Source organism: Tinamus guttatus, unplaced genomic scaffold (genome assembly GCF_059628265.1).
Source record: "Tinamus guttatus ecotype Peru unplaced genomic scaffold, ASM5962826v1 Tinamus_guttatus_pri_ptg000459l, whole genome shotgun sequence".
Taxonomy (NCBI): domain Eukaryota; kingdom Metazoa; phylum Chordata; class Aves; order Tinamiformes; family Tinamidae; genus Tinamus; species Tinamus guttatus.
In genome coordinates, this window is record NW_028288993.1 from 8,300,688 (window position 1) to 8,319,265 (window position 18,578).

At 39.6% G+C, this 18,578-nt stretch overlaps 1 protein-coding gene across 15 annotated transcripts in view; it reads left to right on the plus strand.

The window, feature by feature from the left end:
* Nucleotides 1-18,578, plus strand: part of RIMBP2 (RIMS binding protein 2) — a 108,011-nt gene that overhangs the window by 86,891 nt on the left and 2,542 nt on the right. For 6 of the 15 annotated variants that reach the window (XM_088532450.1, XM_088532451.1, XM_088532443.1 and 3 more), the window contains 9 exons: nt 1,192-1,350; nt 6,755-6,872; nt 9,969-10,118; nt 12,921-13,102; nt 13,809-13,977; nt 15,942-16,007; nt 17,148-17,251; nt 17,792-17,863; nt 18,245-18,379. In XM_088532450.1, coding sequence (XP_088388576.1) covers nt 1,192-1,350; nt 6,755-6,872; nt 9,969-10,118; nt 12,921-13,102; nt 13,809-13,977; nt 15,942-16,007; nt 17,148-17,251; nt 17,792-17,863; nt 18,245-18,379 — 1,155 coding nt within the window. Of the gene's footprint in view, nt 1-1,191; nt 1,351-4,319; nt 5,046-6,754; nt 6,873-9,968; nt 10,119-12,920; nt 13,103-13,808; nt 13,978-15,941; nt 16,008-17,147; nt 17,252-17,791; nt 17,864-18,244; nt 18,380-18,578 lie in introns of all 15 variants that reach the window. The other 9 variants (XM_088532446.1, XM_088532448.1, XM_088532449.1 and 6 more) reach the window with 5 other exon arrangements.

Consider the following 18,578-nt stretch of genomic DNA (forward strand, 5'->3'; position numbering starts at 1 on the left):
CACAGCTAGACATAACAGCTGTTGCGTGTTAGATTATTAAACATTTACTTTGTAGCTTATAAGATGGATCTACTTAATCCACTTGTAGTTTAATAGCTCATCTGCATTGGTTATGAAAGATGATCACTTTTACTGCATGTTTTTTTAGTAAAATAATAATTTTTGGATTTTCTGTAGTAATTCTAACATTTGAAAATATACCAGGAATCTTTTCGTGCTCATTTAGAGAGTGAATGCATCTTTTCTTTGGAGAAAATGCTTCTTGTAGACATTTTCTTTCCTGAGATTGATTGCTGGCATCATATTATAGGGTTATGGAAATTGATCAAGTACCACAGAAATTATTTTTTCATTAGTATTGTTGGGGTAAAGTGCAGTAATTGCTGGCATTCTGATATTTTGCTGCCCAGTTCTTCAGATATTCTGCTGCAATCTGTCAGTCATGTACCTCAGTCTAAAAATTTATCCTTAGACAATTTGTTTAGTTTGTTAGATGAAAGTTCTGGCTAAACTTTCCCCAGAACTACTATTTAACAGTAAGATAATATTTTTATAATAAAAGCCACTCCTATATAACAATAGCAGTTCAGTAGGGTGTACTTTTTCCTCCTTATATTTCAACTAATTGAAATCATTGAAATCACTTAAAATATTTGAAAATCTTTGAAAATACTTAAAAATCCAGTCTATTCCTACAGTGTTTAGGAGAATTAAAGTTTTGAACCCCATCAATTATCTGTCTATATACAATAATGGTAGCATCCTGCAAGAATTAAATACTGATCACTTGTAAATTGTAATGGGATGTAAAAAGCAGCTGTGAAGAACAGATGATATGTGGCTTCTTAGGGCTTTTACAATTTGGCCAGCAAACCCACTGATGCATGCAGGACCTCTTTAAATCAAAGTTGTTTGGTCAAGAATCAAACTAGATTTGGTGCTGTGAATGCACATGTTCCTTTCTTGGATCACCTAGGGGATTAAGATTTCTTGAACTGGAAACATAACTGGGCAAATAGATTTTGTACAGGATCTGTTGACTGGGGTAGAGTAGCAAGCTGCATGATGCAATTTATATGTGGAAATTATTATAATATCCAGCTTAGGAAATACTCTAGTCCTTATTGGTGATGTGCCAGGACTTCCAGTTTTACAGTCAGTCACAATTTTGTCTTTCTGCCTCACTGTTAGCCTCACTATTGCCATGGGGAAGAGTACCATACGGAGAGCAGCAGGGGCTCGGACTTGTCTGACATTATGGAGGAAGACGAGGAAGAGCTGTACTCCGAAATGCAGCTGGAGGATGGAGGAAGACGAAGAGTCAGCGTGACTTCACACAACGCGCTCAAGGTAAGAGCGACACAAAAGAACCCTTAAGAGCATCTCTGTATTTCTTGTTCTTCCTTCAAGGCATTTTTAAGGTCAATTTTGGATTTTGCAGACCTGCTGTGGTATAGCCATAGATCTGGGGTGCAGACTATTTATGATTTCAAGGCCACCTTTAATACATTGAGTGCTTTTTTTTCCCCCATTATTTAATAGCTAGTGTTTTAGCTAGTTGACTCTATTCTTATGTGTAACTGTGGAAGTTGCTATTTCTTTTTTGTATTTAGGATCTTTTGCATGCTTATACAACAAAATACTGGACATGCTACCCAGAAGATGATTTGTTTCTGGAGAAGGAGGTTTACCTAAGCAAATATTCATGTGGAAAAAATAGCTTTTCATGTCTGAGGAATTCTTTCCCTTTTCCCCACCAATGCCATCTCTTCCTCAGGTTTTAAAGCATGCTTATAAGAGAGAGATTTGGGTGAGTTTTGTTTGATTAATGTGTTTTCAGAAATACACTGTTTATTAAGGAATCACCAGAGGTGATAGGAAATATCTATCAGCAATACTGCTTTAACCCTACATAGGAAGTTTCATTGTGAAAGGCAATTGTATTACTACAATTAAAGTGTATGTAAGTTGTTGAACTTACCCCATACAGAATGTGTATTCCCCATGGTGTATTTGTATGTGTAAGTTGTATCCGCTTTTTATGTGTCTGGCAATTATGCTATACTGTATTTTCTTAGCAAGTTGGATAATTTGAATGATAAGGAAGCTGCAGATGGGTTTTTCCTCCAACATGCTGCTATGAAACTTTAAAATCATACTGTTTTCTCATGGGTAGAAGATTTTTAGCCATTGTTACAGCAGTTTCATATACTGTTGTTTCGATATCATCTGCATTGAGACAGATACTTTATCAAAAAAAAAAACTTTTTAATTTTAATTTTTTAACTTTTACTTTTTAACTTTAACTTTTTAACCTTTTTAAAGCAATATTTCATTTTTTTTAACATAAAGCTTGAAATTGAAATCCCACACTGTGCTGCTTCTGTCCTTTTCCTCTGGGAAAATGATGACGTATCCTTAGACTATTCTTTATGCATCAGGGAAATACATTTACTTTTTGTTTTTACATTAGTATTGTCTAGGTCGATATCTGAATCAAGGGTCCAGACTCTTAGTTGGTGTAGAAAATCATTTTAGGCCTGTTAAAGTCTGCACAGACACCTCTGTGGATGTAATGTAGTGGAGGGTGCAGTTAATCCCTGCTGAGTTCACTCATTCTGCAGAAGTGAGATTCAGGATGTGAGAATATTGCCCACCGTGCTGATCAATGCACTGATGTAAAAGTCAGGTCCAGTTCAGGTCCCAAAGTGCTTCATAGTTTCCCTTTTACTAGATCCAATCCCATTTCATAAATCTATAATTAACAATAACAACAACAAAAAAACTATTTACTGAAATTTCCAGACAGTAATCTTAAGATGCCTGTTCCATTTGCACCTGAAAGGATTCCAACCATCCACTTTCAGCTGTGATTGAACATAGCTGACATTCAGGATTGCTCCGCCAAGTTAATAGATATTTCAAGTATCAGGGGAATGTTTCAAATTTTTCATATAACTCGCTTTATGGGGAAATTGTTTTTCCCTCCAGTGGGCCCCTAAAACAAGGGCTGGTGTGGGTGATACAGGCAGGATTCAAATTGCTTATCAGATCAGAGCTTTCTAAAATGTGTTATTTGAACCCAAAACTACCCCTGTTGGTGTTCATTAACATTTTTTTCTGTTTTATCAGCAGTTTTTCATAAAATTTTCATAAGTTTGGTATATATTTAAAAAAGAATTAAAAGAGCTCAAATAAATATAGCGACAAAATCCCTGGGTATGACATTCCAAAGCCAGTTAAGCCTATATGCTCAGAGAAGGAGGAATTGCTGAAATCTCCAAGGAGATCCGATCATTATTCCTGGCTGCTGTTGTCTGCAGAGACCTGGGAGAAAGCGCCCAGAGAGGGAATATCCCATAGAATCTAGAAACCTGTAAAATGAAAAGCAGCAGCTCTTGCATCATCATTCTCATCTCTTCTCAGAGGCCAGCAAAGATGCCACATAGCATTCTTCTGTTACACCAACCAATATTTTGTGTAATTACAATGGAAAAATGCAAAGGAAAAAAAATATCTGTCCTGTTCAGAACGTTTGTTTGATCCAGGCTGGGGATAGCATTTACTTCCCTCAGTTACAAATAGACACCGTTGTATTAATAGGTTGTTTTTTAAATACGAGTTTTATCAAGCAGGTACAAGATTATGATGAGAAATTTGATGATGGTGCAGACCAGTGGCACCAGAAATCAGCCGGCTCTGCAGGGCTTTTTGTGTGGAAGCCAAGCCTCAAAAACGGTGTAGCTTTTTTGTAATTTTGCAGAGGAAGCCAGAGCTCCAAGTTTGCAAAATAGCTCTCCTCTGGCAGGAGATCTTCAAGTATTTTGCTATTCACATAGGATGCTTTAACAGGTGCAAAACAGGAAAGCTTGCTAGAGCAGAATTTTCCTTCTCAGATAAGGTTTGTGGTTACAATATAAATCAAAAACCAAAATTTGGCATGGGGCAAGGAGCATACTAAGCATTAGTGCTGTGTTTTAAAGCCATTCTCATTCACCGTGCTGGAACCTGTATGCAGCTTTTATTGCTTTGTTTTGAGTGCATGGGTCTATTCTTGTTAGAGCATCACCCAGTTGTTTGTACAGACCTGTCATGTTGGATCTGACACCCAGCAACTTCTTAATCATGTCTTTATTTTCACAGATTCTCATTCAAAGCATGACATCCTTTTCACTAAATAAGCTGCATGTCTTACGTTTGCCATTGCTCTAAAACTAATTCTGTCTTTATTTTTCTTTTCTTCTCCCCTTCCCCTCCCATTTTATTTTGTCACACACTCTTTGTTCCCTGTCTGGTTTTTAATATTACATAATCTTAAGGAGTGCGATAAGAATAAGACCACTGAAGCCACTTTTTTGGAACAGCCTGACTTTTCACAGCAAAAACATCACAGTAAAAAGCTTTTCAGTATTCCAGAAGTAGCTGAAGAAGATGGTGAATACTCTGAGCTGCTGTACAAGCAGGGTTTAGGTGTGCCCTATAGAAAGAACCCCATCATAGCTAGAGATGCTAGAGCACCTAGGCACTACAATCAAGACCAGCACAACTTCTGGTACCCAGCCAAACACAGACTTGCAGGTATGGAGGATTTTGCTTCAGACGACAAAGGATGCAAATACAGTCGATCCTTATCAAGAAGCCCAGACAGCGGATTAGACTGTGGAAGTGAAGAAGAAGAATCTCGCTTTAATTTCAGATACACTTGCAACTCAGTTTCTGCCAACGTTGCCTCTAGCTGTTGTGCAGAGACTGCTCCCTGTTCCTGCAGGAAGAGCATGAGGCCGTTGCTTGCTCGCAGGAAAACCTTAACCAGGCAAAGCAGCATCGAGGAAGATTTTGGTGACCTGGGGCCTTCCTTTGGAGAGCCCAGGAGTGAACAGGTCAAGTCCAGTTACGAGAAAAAGTACGAGACTCAGAAATGTGCTAGAACAGATAATTTGTCTAATGAAGATGTGCAGGGAGGCTGGAAGACCGACTTTAAGGCTGACTCTAGGGCATCTGGTCCACTTGCAAAGTCATCCCACAGAGATGCTGAAGACTCTCTGGTGTGTGAAATAAATCTTCCTTCTAACATCTGCTTGCCAAATCAGTTTTCTTCCTCTTGTTCTATTTTATTTATCTTTATCTTTTTTTTTCTCTGAATTACTTTTTAGAGTCCATCTTCTGGGCCTATCTGCTGCATTCCCCCCTTCTCCCCGCCCTCCCATTCACTTTTGTTTATTATTCTGCATTTTGCTTTACAGTCTTCTTTTGTGTCACGCTGAAATCAATTTAATTTGCTTTACAATGATTTTCCCACAGAACGAATTACAATAATGGCTGCTTTTATTAAAGGACAACTGAATCTAAATTTTAATTAAGGGTTAGCTGAACTATAATTTTCCAAGAGATCGTTTTTCTTTATTTTGCCCATCTAAATGTTGTTTTACAAAAAGCCATATTTTAACTGGAAAAATACTTCATCAGTAATTATTATTTTTAATGTTTGTCTTGAGGATTCCATTTCATTGTGTTGCTTTTATTCATCTCACGTGTCAGAATTTTCAGGATATGCTCTTTATCATGAAGCATCTGTGGACAAGAATCAAGCAATCCCCAGTGTGACAGTGACCCAGATTTGTGGAGTCACAGGTTCATCATATTTCCATTTTCTGCCTTTTCTCTGCGCTCTCACTACTTTGCCTTCCTTTTTAGACCATCTCTTCTTGCCTTTGAAGTTGCAGACTGCATCTCCGCATGAGAATGCAGGCAAACAGCTTCTTCCAAAGGGAGAGGCCAGGGCAGATCCGTAACTTTCCAGGATGCCTGTGTGTGATCTTGCCTATTTGCATTTCTGTCCATTAATCTATAGTAGAGTCTGCATGCTTTGATAGGTGCATCCATAGGCTTCCCTGCTCCCCAAAGACCAAAGCAAGTGCTTTTCTGTCTCAGTCTGCAAGAGTCCAGAGTGGAAATCTTAAATCTAATGTTTCATGTAAGAATAGAAATCAGCTACCTGTTCTTCTAGACCAGTTTATTCTGAAATCTAGATCTAGATCTGAATCTAGATCAGCTTATTCTGAAATGGTTCTTTACGATTTTGCCCATTAAAATTGGTGCCAGGTCTCAATCGCTGCATGATAAACCCTGAAGACCATTAAAATAGAATCATTTAGTTATAAAAAATAACAACATGTTCTGCAAGGTAGCAAGCAGAGAGAGACAGCTGTGATGTGAGATGAAGTGTGTCTGCACTCCCTTCTACACGTTTCAGTGACCTCTAAAAGGCTTTAGCAACAGAAGGCCGTTCTTAGAAAAAGCTGTTTTTGCAAAGACAGAAGAATGTGCACTCGTTCCCATGCTGCAAACTGGACAAAACCGTGTAGCTGAGAAGAGAACAGGCCTATCTTCTCAGTAGCGCACAGCTCTAATGACTGGTTGTTCTCCTCGGGAGCTCCTAGCGTCATCCTAGCAGCAACAACAAAGGCAAAAGAATGTTTCCCAAACAATTCTTTTCTTTTTCTTTTCGTTCCGATGTGTGACTGCTGTTTACAAAACTCTGCCATAAGTCAGGGAACCATTTTTCCTTTCGCAGGTTTGCTAGGCAACAGTTACTCTTCAGCTAACCTTTGAGTTAAAAACTAAGTTTAGTTGCCTTTAGAGCTTATGCTTCCAACCGTGATTGACCTGATCCATGTCCAGGCATGTAGTCGTTAATGGTGCCACCCGGTGTAACTCACAAAACTGTTCTTTTTCTGTTGTTTTTTTTTTTTAGCTTTTAGGTAATCCATCAGCTGCAGGACGGCCTGACAGGGTGGAGCATGCGGGGCGGAGGTCCTCTCATGGCAGTGCAGTGCCACAAAGGTCTCGACCAATGTTGGTCCCTTCCATTGGTTAGTTGGATGGATTGGTGCATTTCTGTGCTTTGCAGCCTCCGAGTTGGGCGAGCGGTCCTTAAAGCAGGAGCAGTGGAAGCTTGCCTTGGACCACGGTTACTCCTGGCTTCCTAAATGGGGTGAAAGGAAACTAAAAGCATCTCCATAGAACTATGAGCCACATATGAGCATCCTGGGGTTGCACGGGGGCCTGAATCAGAATCCATTGACATCACTGGGAGTCTTTTGATCGGATTTAGTGAGCATTGGAGCCTTTCTGAGTTCAGTTTAGAGAAGATACTGTCAGATGTTACCTAAAAAAAAGTGATAGTAGCAAGATGCTACTATGCTATTGAAAAAACAAATGTAATCACTCACCCATTTAGCCATCCATTCAGCCATCCATCTCTCCATTCATCAACCATCACTTTGCATTCACTTTCCATTTTCTTAACTGCTTTTTGGAATGAAGCAGGAAAAATGGAAGTTGTTAAATACAACAAATTAGCAACTTGCATATATTTACCGCATTTGCTGTTTCTAACGGAGTCATGCCTGTTCTGGATTACTCATGACTTAAAATATATGCTGGTGTGTACCAGAAAATCCAAAAAGTAGTGCAGAAAAGATAATGGAATGAAGACACTATGGACAAATACGTATCTGTTAAAATTTGTGCTATACACTGACAAATATGGAATATTCACACTGAAAGTCAGGAAACACAAGCGAAAGAACACATGCAGGAAGTGAACTATTAGCAGAAATGTTTTTCCATGAAGGCATACAATCACCCTGCTCCCTATTTCTACCCTGGACTTTAATTTGGGAATATTCTAGGCATCATCAGGAGGCCCAGGAAGTGTCAGGCAATTCTCACCTGACATTTATGTGAGGAAGATGCATCACAAATGGGGACTGTAGTAAGGATAAGGGAATGCTGCTGTTTTTAAGTTTTAAATATTTTGTCCCTTTTCATAGGCTCACATTAGAATCACAGTTCTCTAAATTTAAAGAATAATCCTCCTAATGGGCAGTTATTTGGTACCCACTGAACGGTAAATGAAGCCGTGGTACTAATGAAGCCACAGATGAGAAAAAACATTACTGTAATTCTTAGTATCCGCAGTGCAACGTGACTGCTCAGAGGTCTGATTCTGCTCCTGTATCCTGGTGTAACTGAGAATTATCTTCACAGATGTCAATGGAGTAACACTGGTACCAAACGGGATGGAGAGAAGTGGCTCCACGGAGCCTTTGTGCATCTGACAGGTTCTTGTTAGCTGAACCAAATAGCTTGCAGGTGATGGTATCAGGTCTCGGTGGGGTTTAATGGCCCTTTGCTTTTGGTCTGAAAGCACTCTTCCTTTCTCAAGAGAAAAGATTTTTGGTTTATGTTTAGACTGCTTAAAAGTAGTTATCTATTTAAGTTCTTTCATATTATCTGGTAAAACTTTTTTTTTTTCATAAACAGTGGGAGAGTGGGTTAAATTAGATTTTGTGTGAATCAATCCTTTGGGTCTCCTTTTCAATTCGATTTTAAATGAAAAACAACAGAAATGATGAATTTTATCAGTGCTCACTTTCTGTCAACAAAGTTGAAACATCAAAAATATTAAATAGTGGTTTCATTGTTTAGTAGTTTGAGAGCAACATTTTTGAAATGAGATAAATTAATTTCTTATAATCAGTCTATGCTCAAACAGATAACAGGAAAAAATCTTCATTTCTTTCAGTAAAACTTAAAGAATGAATTAGTGTATTTCGTGCTGAGTATCAACAGATGCTCTTTGGGGAAGCTGCCTTAGAAATGAATTACAACATTGTCTTACGCTGATAACATACAAACTACAGAACAATATGTTCAGTATCAAAAAATAATTTGCTGTAAAACTGATGGAAGGCCGTTATGTGGCTTAGATTTCAAGAGACCTGATTCTGACTAAATAGACTAGTTATTAAAAATACTGAAAGATTTGTATGCCTTACCTCTCACTTTCAGCATTGAGCTTTAAGAAATGACTTGAAGGAGAATTGAGACAAATATAAAGTGCAGAAAAGCTTCTTCCTGGAAGCTTGCTGGAAAAAAATCTGGAGGATGTGAATTGTATCAGCAGGTCAGATAGACAGAGTTCAAAGTAGGGAGCCAGAGCATAGAGCAGAGCATTGTGTAAACTTCATCCTGCTGTTTAAAACACCTGCTGAGTAGTGAGAAAATTTCCCATGAGTAAGGGCTGCAAGTGGGGTTTTAGAAGGAAATTATTTTGGTTCTGTCTTTGTAATATAAAGTTCTGCAAAGGGCGGAATAGAGAACATAGGAAAAACAAAGTAAGATTAAGCCAAATTTTAGAATGTGGGGTTTTTGTTGTTGTTTTTTTTAAAAAAGGACACATTAACCTCAGTGTATAGCTTAAAAATATGGTTTCCTGGTTTCCTAATAGCAACTTATTCCCCTACATGCATGCCTGGAGTAGTCACTGAATTATTCAGCAGCACTAACGGGTTGCCTCAGTGATGGAAAATTCCTTATACAGTCCTGCATAAGGGTTAAATTAGGGGGAACGACTAAAGTTATAATCTTCTTAGGATTCCAGTGATCAAATCTTTCTCTAAAAGATTCTGAAAATTAGTTTTTAAATTATTTTCTCCATTAACTTTAAATGATACTCTAATGAGCTCTAAATACTTTGGATTAGCATTTTCTTTTAGGTAGGAGTTAAGTCAATTAACTAAGTTTTGTTTTTAGGTTGTATACTTTAGAAGGTGAAGCACAGTTTACAGTGCTCCTGACCTTGCAGATCTGGCAGGTAGGATTATTGAAACCTCATAGGAGATGATGCCTACCTGTAGAGTTAACAAGCAATATTTACCCAGTGTGAATTTTAACAAGAACAAAATTAAGATGCTTTAAAAAGGAGATGCCTATTTCTGTGGTTTTTCCCCCATTAAAGTATTTCTAGAGGCTGAGACAGACACCTGGCAAAGCTTACGCCGCGTTTAGCCTCTCCACTGTATGTGAGTCAGAAAAGAAGATAGGCAAAGCCTGCCCTCGGGAGCCTCCGCAAAGGAGACTATACAATATGTTTTAATAGATCATTCCCTTTTTCTCCGTAGAAATTACAATGGACAGTAACAGTGAAGGCGGTCAGTCTCGGTCAGGTAGTGAGGGAAATATTTCACCTGTAAAAGAAGAAGCTTATTATCGCAGCATTGGACACAAGAAATGGCCTCAGCAGCGTACCATGGCCTCTGAATATAGATACGGTATGCCGACCATTCTTCATCCTTTCTGCCAGACGCATTGTAGAGCTGCGTGTTCACACGTGCGGTTTCTGTCTGCCAACTTTGCATGCAATGCAGAATGCGAGGGGAAGGAGCTCGTAGGGCTGCTCTGCCCGGCTCCCAGGTAAGTGTCCCCAGCCGTAAGGGACATCCCGCCCGTAGCCATCTGTCCTGAAAGCGCCGTGCGGCCGCCTTTCCATATCCAACCGAATCCAAGCACACTGCATTGCATGAAGCCCTGTGAAGCTGCGCTGCTAGGAATGCCAGTCGGTATTTACTGTACGTACCCGAGCCCTCGTTCATCCAAAAACGGCTGCGTTGCCACCTGGTTCGTGGAGATCGAATAGAGTCAACCCGTAGCTGCTCTATCACAACCCAATGTCCTGGAATAGGAAGAGGTATTGCCGGGTGTTATTCCGATATATCACTTAGGCTAACGGTTGATTCACACTGACTGCACTGGCCTTTGGCTCTGTCACCTGGGGAAGCAAAAAATATTTTTAGGAGTAATTAGACCCAAATGACAAACTTGCATTACATAAAAACCCACTACTGATAGTATTTGTTGCATCATCAACATAGAAATCATTACATGACCAACAACTCGGTTTCCATAGCTCATAACACAGTAAACTGAAGTGTCTGACAAATAATCCATAGAAGCAGCCTGGGCCATATATACAGCTAGAAGAGGATTCAGCTTTTCACAAGGGTCCCTGAAAATTTAGGTAAATTGTAATTTAATGTTGAATTTCCAAACAAATATATCTGACCAGATCATCAACTTGTGTAAATCAGTGTTTATGTAATGAATTCAATGCAATTATGGTGATTTACACCCATTGGGACCTGGCTGGAGGCATCCAAAGACTGCAGTTGTACCTATACAGTTATACATGTGTGTGCATGTCTAATATGCACACACCTTCTTGACAGAATAAAGTAACAGACTAATGAACTAATCAAGAGATGTTTGTGGTCTGTTTGACTGAAGCAAACAGGACTGTCCTGAGTCAGGGCTATTGCACTTCAGTGCTTCTAATCGAGATGTACGTGGCCATCATTCAGACTTGCATGGAGCTGCCATTAACTGCAGTTGGCGTTGGATGCAGAAATGGATCTTTTCAGTTTAAAAAAGGAATAGAGATCCCTAAACATCCCTGTTTCCCATTGCCTGGTGGGCCTGATGAGACATAAAATGAACACAACAGGGAAGAATCCCGTTCCTTATGTCCCGTTGCTTTCTGTCCCACACGTGCCCTTCTCCCACACCTCCTTTCTGTGCTTTGTGCTTGCATAAAGCTTGTTGGCTGGAATTTTTTCCCTACCCTTTTGCTGTCCTGCATTTCCCCTCTTGACATTCTTTCTTGCGCTCTGAACCCAAGAGTCAGTAGCTGCTGCCTTAAAGCTGTGCCCCTCTGAAATTTTCTTCCAGTAGTTGAAAAATGTCAAATGTTGTATAAAATGCATCTGACTTGGAGGGAAAAAGAGGAATGTTACCAAAAAATGTTAAAACAAATGCTTGAAATATTTCAGAAAATGGGAGTCTTTAATTTGTAAGAGATGATTACAGTATTACTATGAAAATGGTATATTAAAAAAATGAAAGAGTTAATGCATTTTCATTGTAGATCACAACACTGTATTCTCAATTTACCATATAAAGATCTTGCAAACTGGATCATAAGTATTGATTCATCAAAGAATGTAGCAAAAGTACCCGACTCCCATTGAAGTTAGTGGGACTTGCACAATAAGCCAAGATTTTCAAAAGTGACTTTTGAGTGCTTTATTTTGGGGGGCGTCTTCAGTTTCATGCGTTTTGAAAGTGCCTGTTTTGGGGGAAAATGCTACTATATGCTCTTTCAAAACAAAATTAAAAGCTGTTGAAAACTGTCAAACAAAACATTTATTCTTAGCTGTTTTGCCTAGATGTTTTACTGAAATACATCCTTGCGTTGTCGAATCACAGCCTAAATTCATTCTCCGAGTCACTTGAAATTTCTAAAATATGTATGAGACAAAATGTCAGTTCCCTCTTTGTGTCCCAGTTGATTTTAGTTCCCTGCTGTGGAGTTCAGTGCGGGGTCAGTGTTGTGATATTCAAGGGGGATCTTTCCTAATGAGCCCGTGGTTAAAGGCTCTACTTAACCATTCCTCTGGATTTTAACGCACTTTGTTAGTGTTTCGTGTGGTTTCGGGGCACTGCTATGTTAGCTATTGACTGTTCTTGAACTAAGTCATGGGTAGCGTAGTTCCAGCCCTGGCAAACTAACACGACTGAAGTGTATCTTCTTGCTGGTCTGGAGAGAAAAGGGTATAACCATGTTTTAAACTTGGTGCCTAAAACATGGTACATCAAAACACAGCTTGGATGTGCATTCTTGTGTCCAAGAGCAGAAGCAGCTGGGCTGGAAAACATCCAAAGCATGGTTATTTTTGCAGCCTACAAGACTCATGTCACTTTTACATGCTTCATCAGTTTATAGCAACTCTAATAAACCTAACAAAATTTGCTTTCTTAGCTGAATTATATTAACGTGTGTGTAAATGTCAGTGTGGTGTAGGACACAACACCACATTCAGTGCATGCAGATTGAATGTGTTTTAAAAATATATAACATTTAAAAAAACATTTAAAAAACCCTGAAACTTATTAGGACATGTTTCAAGTTGTATTTTCCACTGAAATGCCAGACACTTTTCAAATATAAACTGGAGCAAGTTGAAATATGAGGCCAGTTTGTATCACTGAGTTGTTCTTTTCTGACTTCACTTTCATAGATGGCTATGGTCATGACCATCTTTCTCCAGATATTTATGAAGAATCAGAAACAGATCCTGGCACAGAGGATATTTCTACTCGAATATTTGTTGCGCTCTTCGACTACGATCCATTGACCATGTCCCCAAACCCTGATGCTGCGGAAGAAGAGTTGCCATTTAAAGAAGGACAGATCATTAAGGTGGGATCTAAAAGCAAGGATAGAAAGGAGCGGTGTTCCCAGCAGGGTCTGCTTTGGTCCCTGCAGTGAAAACAGCCTGCATAGCCAGAGTCCACCCATTTTTTTTGCTTCCAGAGGTTTGGGCTCTAGATCTCATTGGGTGATAGTGACTTAAAAATGTTTAAATAGCAGGCAAAAATCTCAAAGTTGCCTCAAGTATTTAGGGAGGGATTCAGTTAAGAGATTAAACGTCTAAATCCAAAATTGGGACTGTGAAGCCACCTCCTCACCATTAGCCAGAAGCTCTATAGAAAACTGCTTCAGAGATGCCGTCCTCTTGACTGCAGAGCTACTACAATTGCCTGGCCTTGTACCTTCATGCATAACCAGCGGCTGCGATATTTTGAAGACTGAGCATTTTAATTAATACGGATTAACACACTTGAAATGAATTAATAATTTTTATAGCAGGCTTAACACGTGGGGCCAGCCCTCTCACAGTTTGCAACTTTCACAGCTTTCACACCACAGCTTTCTGAGGCTTCCCACCAGGATGGGGACAGCAACTCATTGAGCACAGTGCAACAAGAAATGCCATAGGAGTTGTTCCATAAACATATACATCCAATCTGTAGTCACTTGTCTATGACTTAGTAACCCTTTTTCATGCATTAAAAATCATAAATGATAAAACTGATTGACCAACACTATTATTCTTTGCAAACAGGTTTATGGGGACAAAGATGCTGATGGATTCTATCGGGGTGAAACCTGTACAAGAATTGGCCTTATCCCATGTAATATGGTCTCTGAGATCCAAGCAGATGATGAAGAGATGATGGACCAGCTTCTAAAACAAGGTTTTCTTCCTTTGAACACGCCAGTTGAGAAAATAGGTAAGGGGAAATACGTATGCTTCAGCCAACTTTTGGGTGCTGTTAACCTGGCTGGATCCGCTTTGCCTTTGTTTCTATTATATGCAGATGCATCTATATTTTACAGCAATTTACCACATTATGGGATACATTCTGTGTCAGTATCTTGATGACATTATTCAACAAATATATATAATCTTGGTTCCACCGTTTTCGTAAATGAGGACTTGAATCTTCACTGCTTCACCCATTATTTTATTTTTTTTATTAAAGTCTTTTTCTGTCACCAGAAAGATTCCTAGACACAGAACAAGATCCCTCTGCTTTGGAGTGTGCTGCGCTGAGATGCTTTGTGAGATGCTCACTGCTGAAAAGCATAAAAAGAATCACTTATTTGTTGTTCTTTTTACTCTTCTACATTTTCCTACTTTACCAATAATTGAAAGGGATGGTGGCAAAGGGTTATGTACAATATAATTTGGGATAACTCTACATATTAGGAGATATTACAAATACTGCAATAACAAACCCCTTAAAAAGCAGATTTTGACCAAGTGTTTCTCTGTTACGCATCAGTAGTATTAAATCACTGGTTATGTATTGTACAGAGATGCACATACAAGTATCTTAAGCTTCTTTCTGAAGATACGTTTTATGCAGCTATCTCAATACGTTTCAAAACTTTCAGCATAATTCAGAGAGCATAAAGGGCTGGAATTGGTTTGGTCCAGTTTAAAAGTGAACTGTAAACGTGGTTGCTAAAAAACAAAGAAATTTTCCACAACTCTTTTCCTAGATTGAATAAAATCTTATCATTTCCAAAATCACATTAGTAATTATGAGACTTTTTTTTTTGAGCATACCGAGATATCTAAATTTTCTCAATTGTCCATGAAAAGGAGGAGTGATTTCAGTTCTTAAATGATGTATTTTCAAATTTGTGTATTTATTGATGCCACGGAAATACCACAAGTACTGCCACCCATATGCGCTTGTAAATGCCACTGCCCATCTGCTGCTCTAGGTGTAGCACCTACACCTGTACGTACTCCTGTAGGCCAGAAACCTGGGACAGGCACGAGGCAGCTGTGCCCCAAGCATCATTCCTCAAAGGTAGTTGTTGATATGGGTTTATGTCACTGGAAGTCTTTTGCAAATAGATACCTACCCTGTTTTAGGTACCTCTATAAATTCAGCTGGGGGTCTGTTTGCATTAGTCAGTGTCTTGATACATTTCTAATTCTACTCAGAGGTCACATTTGAATACAGAAAATAACTTGCTAAATCAGTTGCATCCTTATTTGAAATGTTGATACAAATTTTCTTTGAAAATGAATCCTGTTACTAACATAGCGTCCCCGTAATTTGAATATTTTGGCTATTTTAAGGACACAAATATGCTGTGAATGTCAATGGCTCTTTTCTTTTGCACTCAACTGTCAGTATTTTCTGAAAATAGAAGTCAGGAAGTCTTAATCCTGCACAGAGGAAGAGGCATTTTTTTTTCCTAGAAATGTTGCTCTTCCTTCTACTTGTAAGCAATTTATTTTTCATTCTTGGATGTTTCTGAGAGCTGTTAGCAACCTACCCCCAGCAGTTCACCTTTAAAAGCATCATTTTCCTTCTAATATGAATTAAATTTGCTAGTCATATTTTAAAAGAAATAAACTAATGGATTTGGGCAGAATAGTTAGTTTGGTTTCATTTAAAACCGAGTACCATTTGAGAACAGCAAACAGACCCATGTGCTCAAAGCGCGGCCATCGCAGGGCTGCCCATGTGGATCTGTTAGCAGAAACGGGCTCAAAATTGCCAACCTATCTCGTGTCGTTACTCACGTTTTCAGTGTCGTATCAGACACCTCAACATGCTGTGTTCGTATGACTATATTCTTAATCCTTTGCCCACATTAAAGCCTTAAAAGCCGAACTCTGAACAGCTTCATATCTTCTCTTCTTTTATTTGTATGCATTCCTTTCCTGAAGTCAACTGTGACCGTTTCAAAGAGAGCACACGCTCTGTACACCGCAGATCCCGAAAGTCTAAAAGAGGTCTGTGCTAAGCAACCATCATTTGATTCGAGCTGTAAATGAGCTGAAATGACTTGATCTGTCTGGTTTATTTTTCGTGCCTTTGATCTCTTGCAAACCAGAAGGTGGAGAATATTGTCACTGAGCGATTAGACATAGGGTCCCCTGTCCCGGAGCGATGGGATCTCGCCTGGGAGAAGTGCTTCAGACTCGGAGATGTTTAGGTTCGGGTCGGCCTGGCTTTGGGGAAGAGGGGGATTGGGTCCCACAGCTGGTGCCATCACTGTGGACCTCTCCTTGTGCTCTGTGCAAAGCCCCTTGCATTGGTAGTGGGGAAAATAGCTCAAAAAGTGGTTTCCTTACTTCATCCCTCTCATCAGACCTGCCCTCGGCGCCTGTTTGCCAGTGGTACTAACAAGCATGTGTCCCTTGCTGCAGCAATCATCTGCAAGAATCATGCTGATACCATTCAGATTTAGAAGGAAGCCTGTACTGGATTTCTCCATAAATATTTAGAGTTTGGTCAATGGACATTTCAGGTGGATCCCGAAAACTACGAGTTTTGCTCCTTTCCTTTTGCTGCCCACAAAGGAAACTTGTAAAATTAAACCGTGCTTGAAATGGGGTTTTGTAGTCAGCGAGCCTCAGAAATACTGCAGACCATGAACATACCAGGAGAACTCTTCTGCCTCGGAGCAGCTGAGAGAGCCCAGTTCTCGTTCAAGCCGTCTTAGAGAGGAAGATGGGCCCACCAGAGAGCTCATCAGAAGCTGGAGGTGGAGGGTGGAGGTAGTCAATAAGTGTGGACCAAAGCAAAGCAGAGATCTAAACGTTTGTCTTTTAAACCTGGTGATACCCGGGTCTTCCAACCAAGAAGTGCTGTAGATTCCTGAGTGTCACTTGTGCAAATAGGCGAGAGGCTTCAGTTCCTTAGGGGAATGAGGGCAACCATGTTGCTAAGCAGCTACTTACGAAATGCACGTGTTGTGTTGGAACCTGTGTCTGTGTCCATGGGCTTGGTGGTCTGCGGCCACCAGTCATTACACTAGAGCAATCAGAACATGTGTGAAAATGACATGCCAAAAACACTGCACCTTGGTTTTTCTTTTTGAAATAACTTTGATAGCTTTGCTTCCTTCCCTCTCCTTGTGACCGGAGCAGAAAGGAACAGGCGGAGTGGCCGGCAGCACCCGGTTTCTACAAGGAGGATGGTGGCGCTCTATGATTATGATCCGAGGGAAAGTTCTCCCAACGTCGATGTAGAGGTACCGACGTAGCTTTTCCCTGTATGTCCATAATTCAGTTAATACGTAGCTGGCATTAGAAAGCAGTGTTGTACAGTACAGTTGACATGTATAAAAATAACAGAAAGTTCATAATTATAAACTTGTTGATGTTTGTAGACAAATGGTTGCAGACAGATGTATATTTAGGAAAGGTTCATGACCAATGAGCAGTTTAGATTTATGGCTCTTGCTCAAACACATTCAAGGAAGATCCTTTCTGTGATTTATATGCTGTGGCTCAATGCATTACAACATGCATAGCGTAGTACAATACATATATCTCTATATAAAGTAGAGTATGAGGAAAAAAGCAGTTACAAATAGTAAGGAATAATTATTTCCCCAATATTATTTTCAAATTTCCCTCACATGTTTCCAGATAAGAGGAGGATTATTTTCTAGAAGCAGCTGAGCTCAGACTCACAAACTCATAGCGTGGATCATGCTTGTAGTTGCCTCTAATAACCCACCTTGCATCTGAGCAGCAACGTGAGCTGTCGTGTGTCCCTCTTTCTGCAGGCTGAGCTTACCTTCTGCACAGGGGACATTATCACCGTCTTCGGTGAGATTGATGAAGATGGATTTTACTACGTAAGTTGTCTTTCATCTGCCTGGTTGAACTGCAAATGGGAACAACTCTTGCTGGAGGGATTAGGAAATGGCAGTCTGGCTGGACATAAGGGTATAGTTCCAGCCCGATATTTCATGGAAATAGCTATGAAACTAACTTAAAAATCAACTTATATGCTATACATGGAAGCTCTTTCAAAAAGGGGTTTGCATCATGATTCCCGTTTTCCCAAGAGGAGAGAGCATTACTGCACTAAAGGTGGCTCACAGCTACCAAAACACTTGTACTTATGGATTGTTATTCTTAGGAATAGTTTGCCAGTTTCGCCTCTAGCATTTTGCAGGTAATGTTGATTTAGTTATAATATTCACTCAAATGGAAATCTGTCCACCTTCTTACAGGGTGAACTTAATGGACAAAAGGGGCTGGTTCCTTCCAACTTTCTTGAAGAAGTGCCTGATGATGTTGAAGTCTATCTGTCCGATGCACCCTCACGATATGTACAAGACACACCGATGCGTACGAAAGCAAAAAGGGTAAGCAACTGAATAAGGAAAACCTTCGATTTTTATTTTCCATTGCATTCTGTCTCATATATAATTTAGACATTAATTTTAACATTTTTAACTCCATTTGCCCATTTTAAATTATTTAACTTTCAACTATATAAAAGGTAGCAGAATAAGGAAAAGTGATTTTGCTTAGCTTTTCACCAGCATGTTGCAAACATTTGTA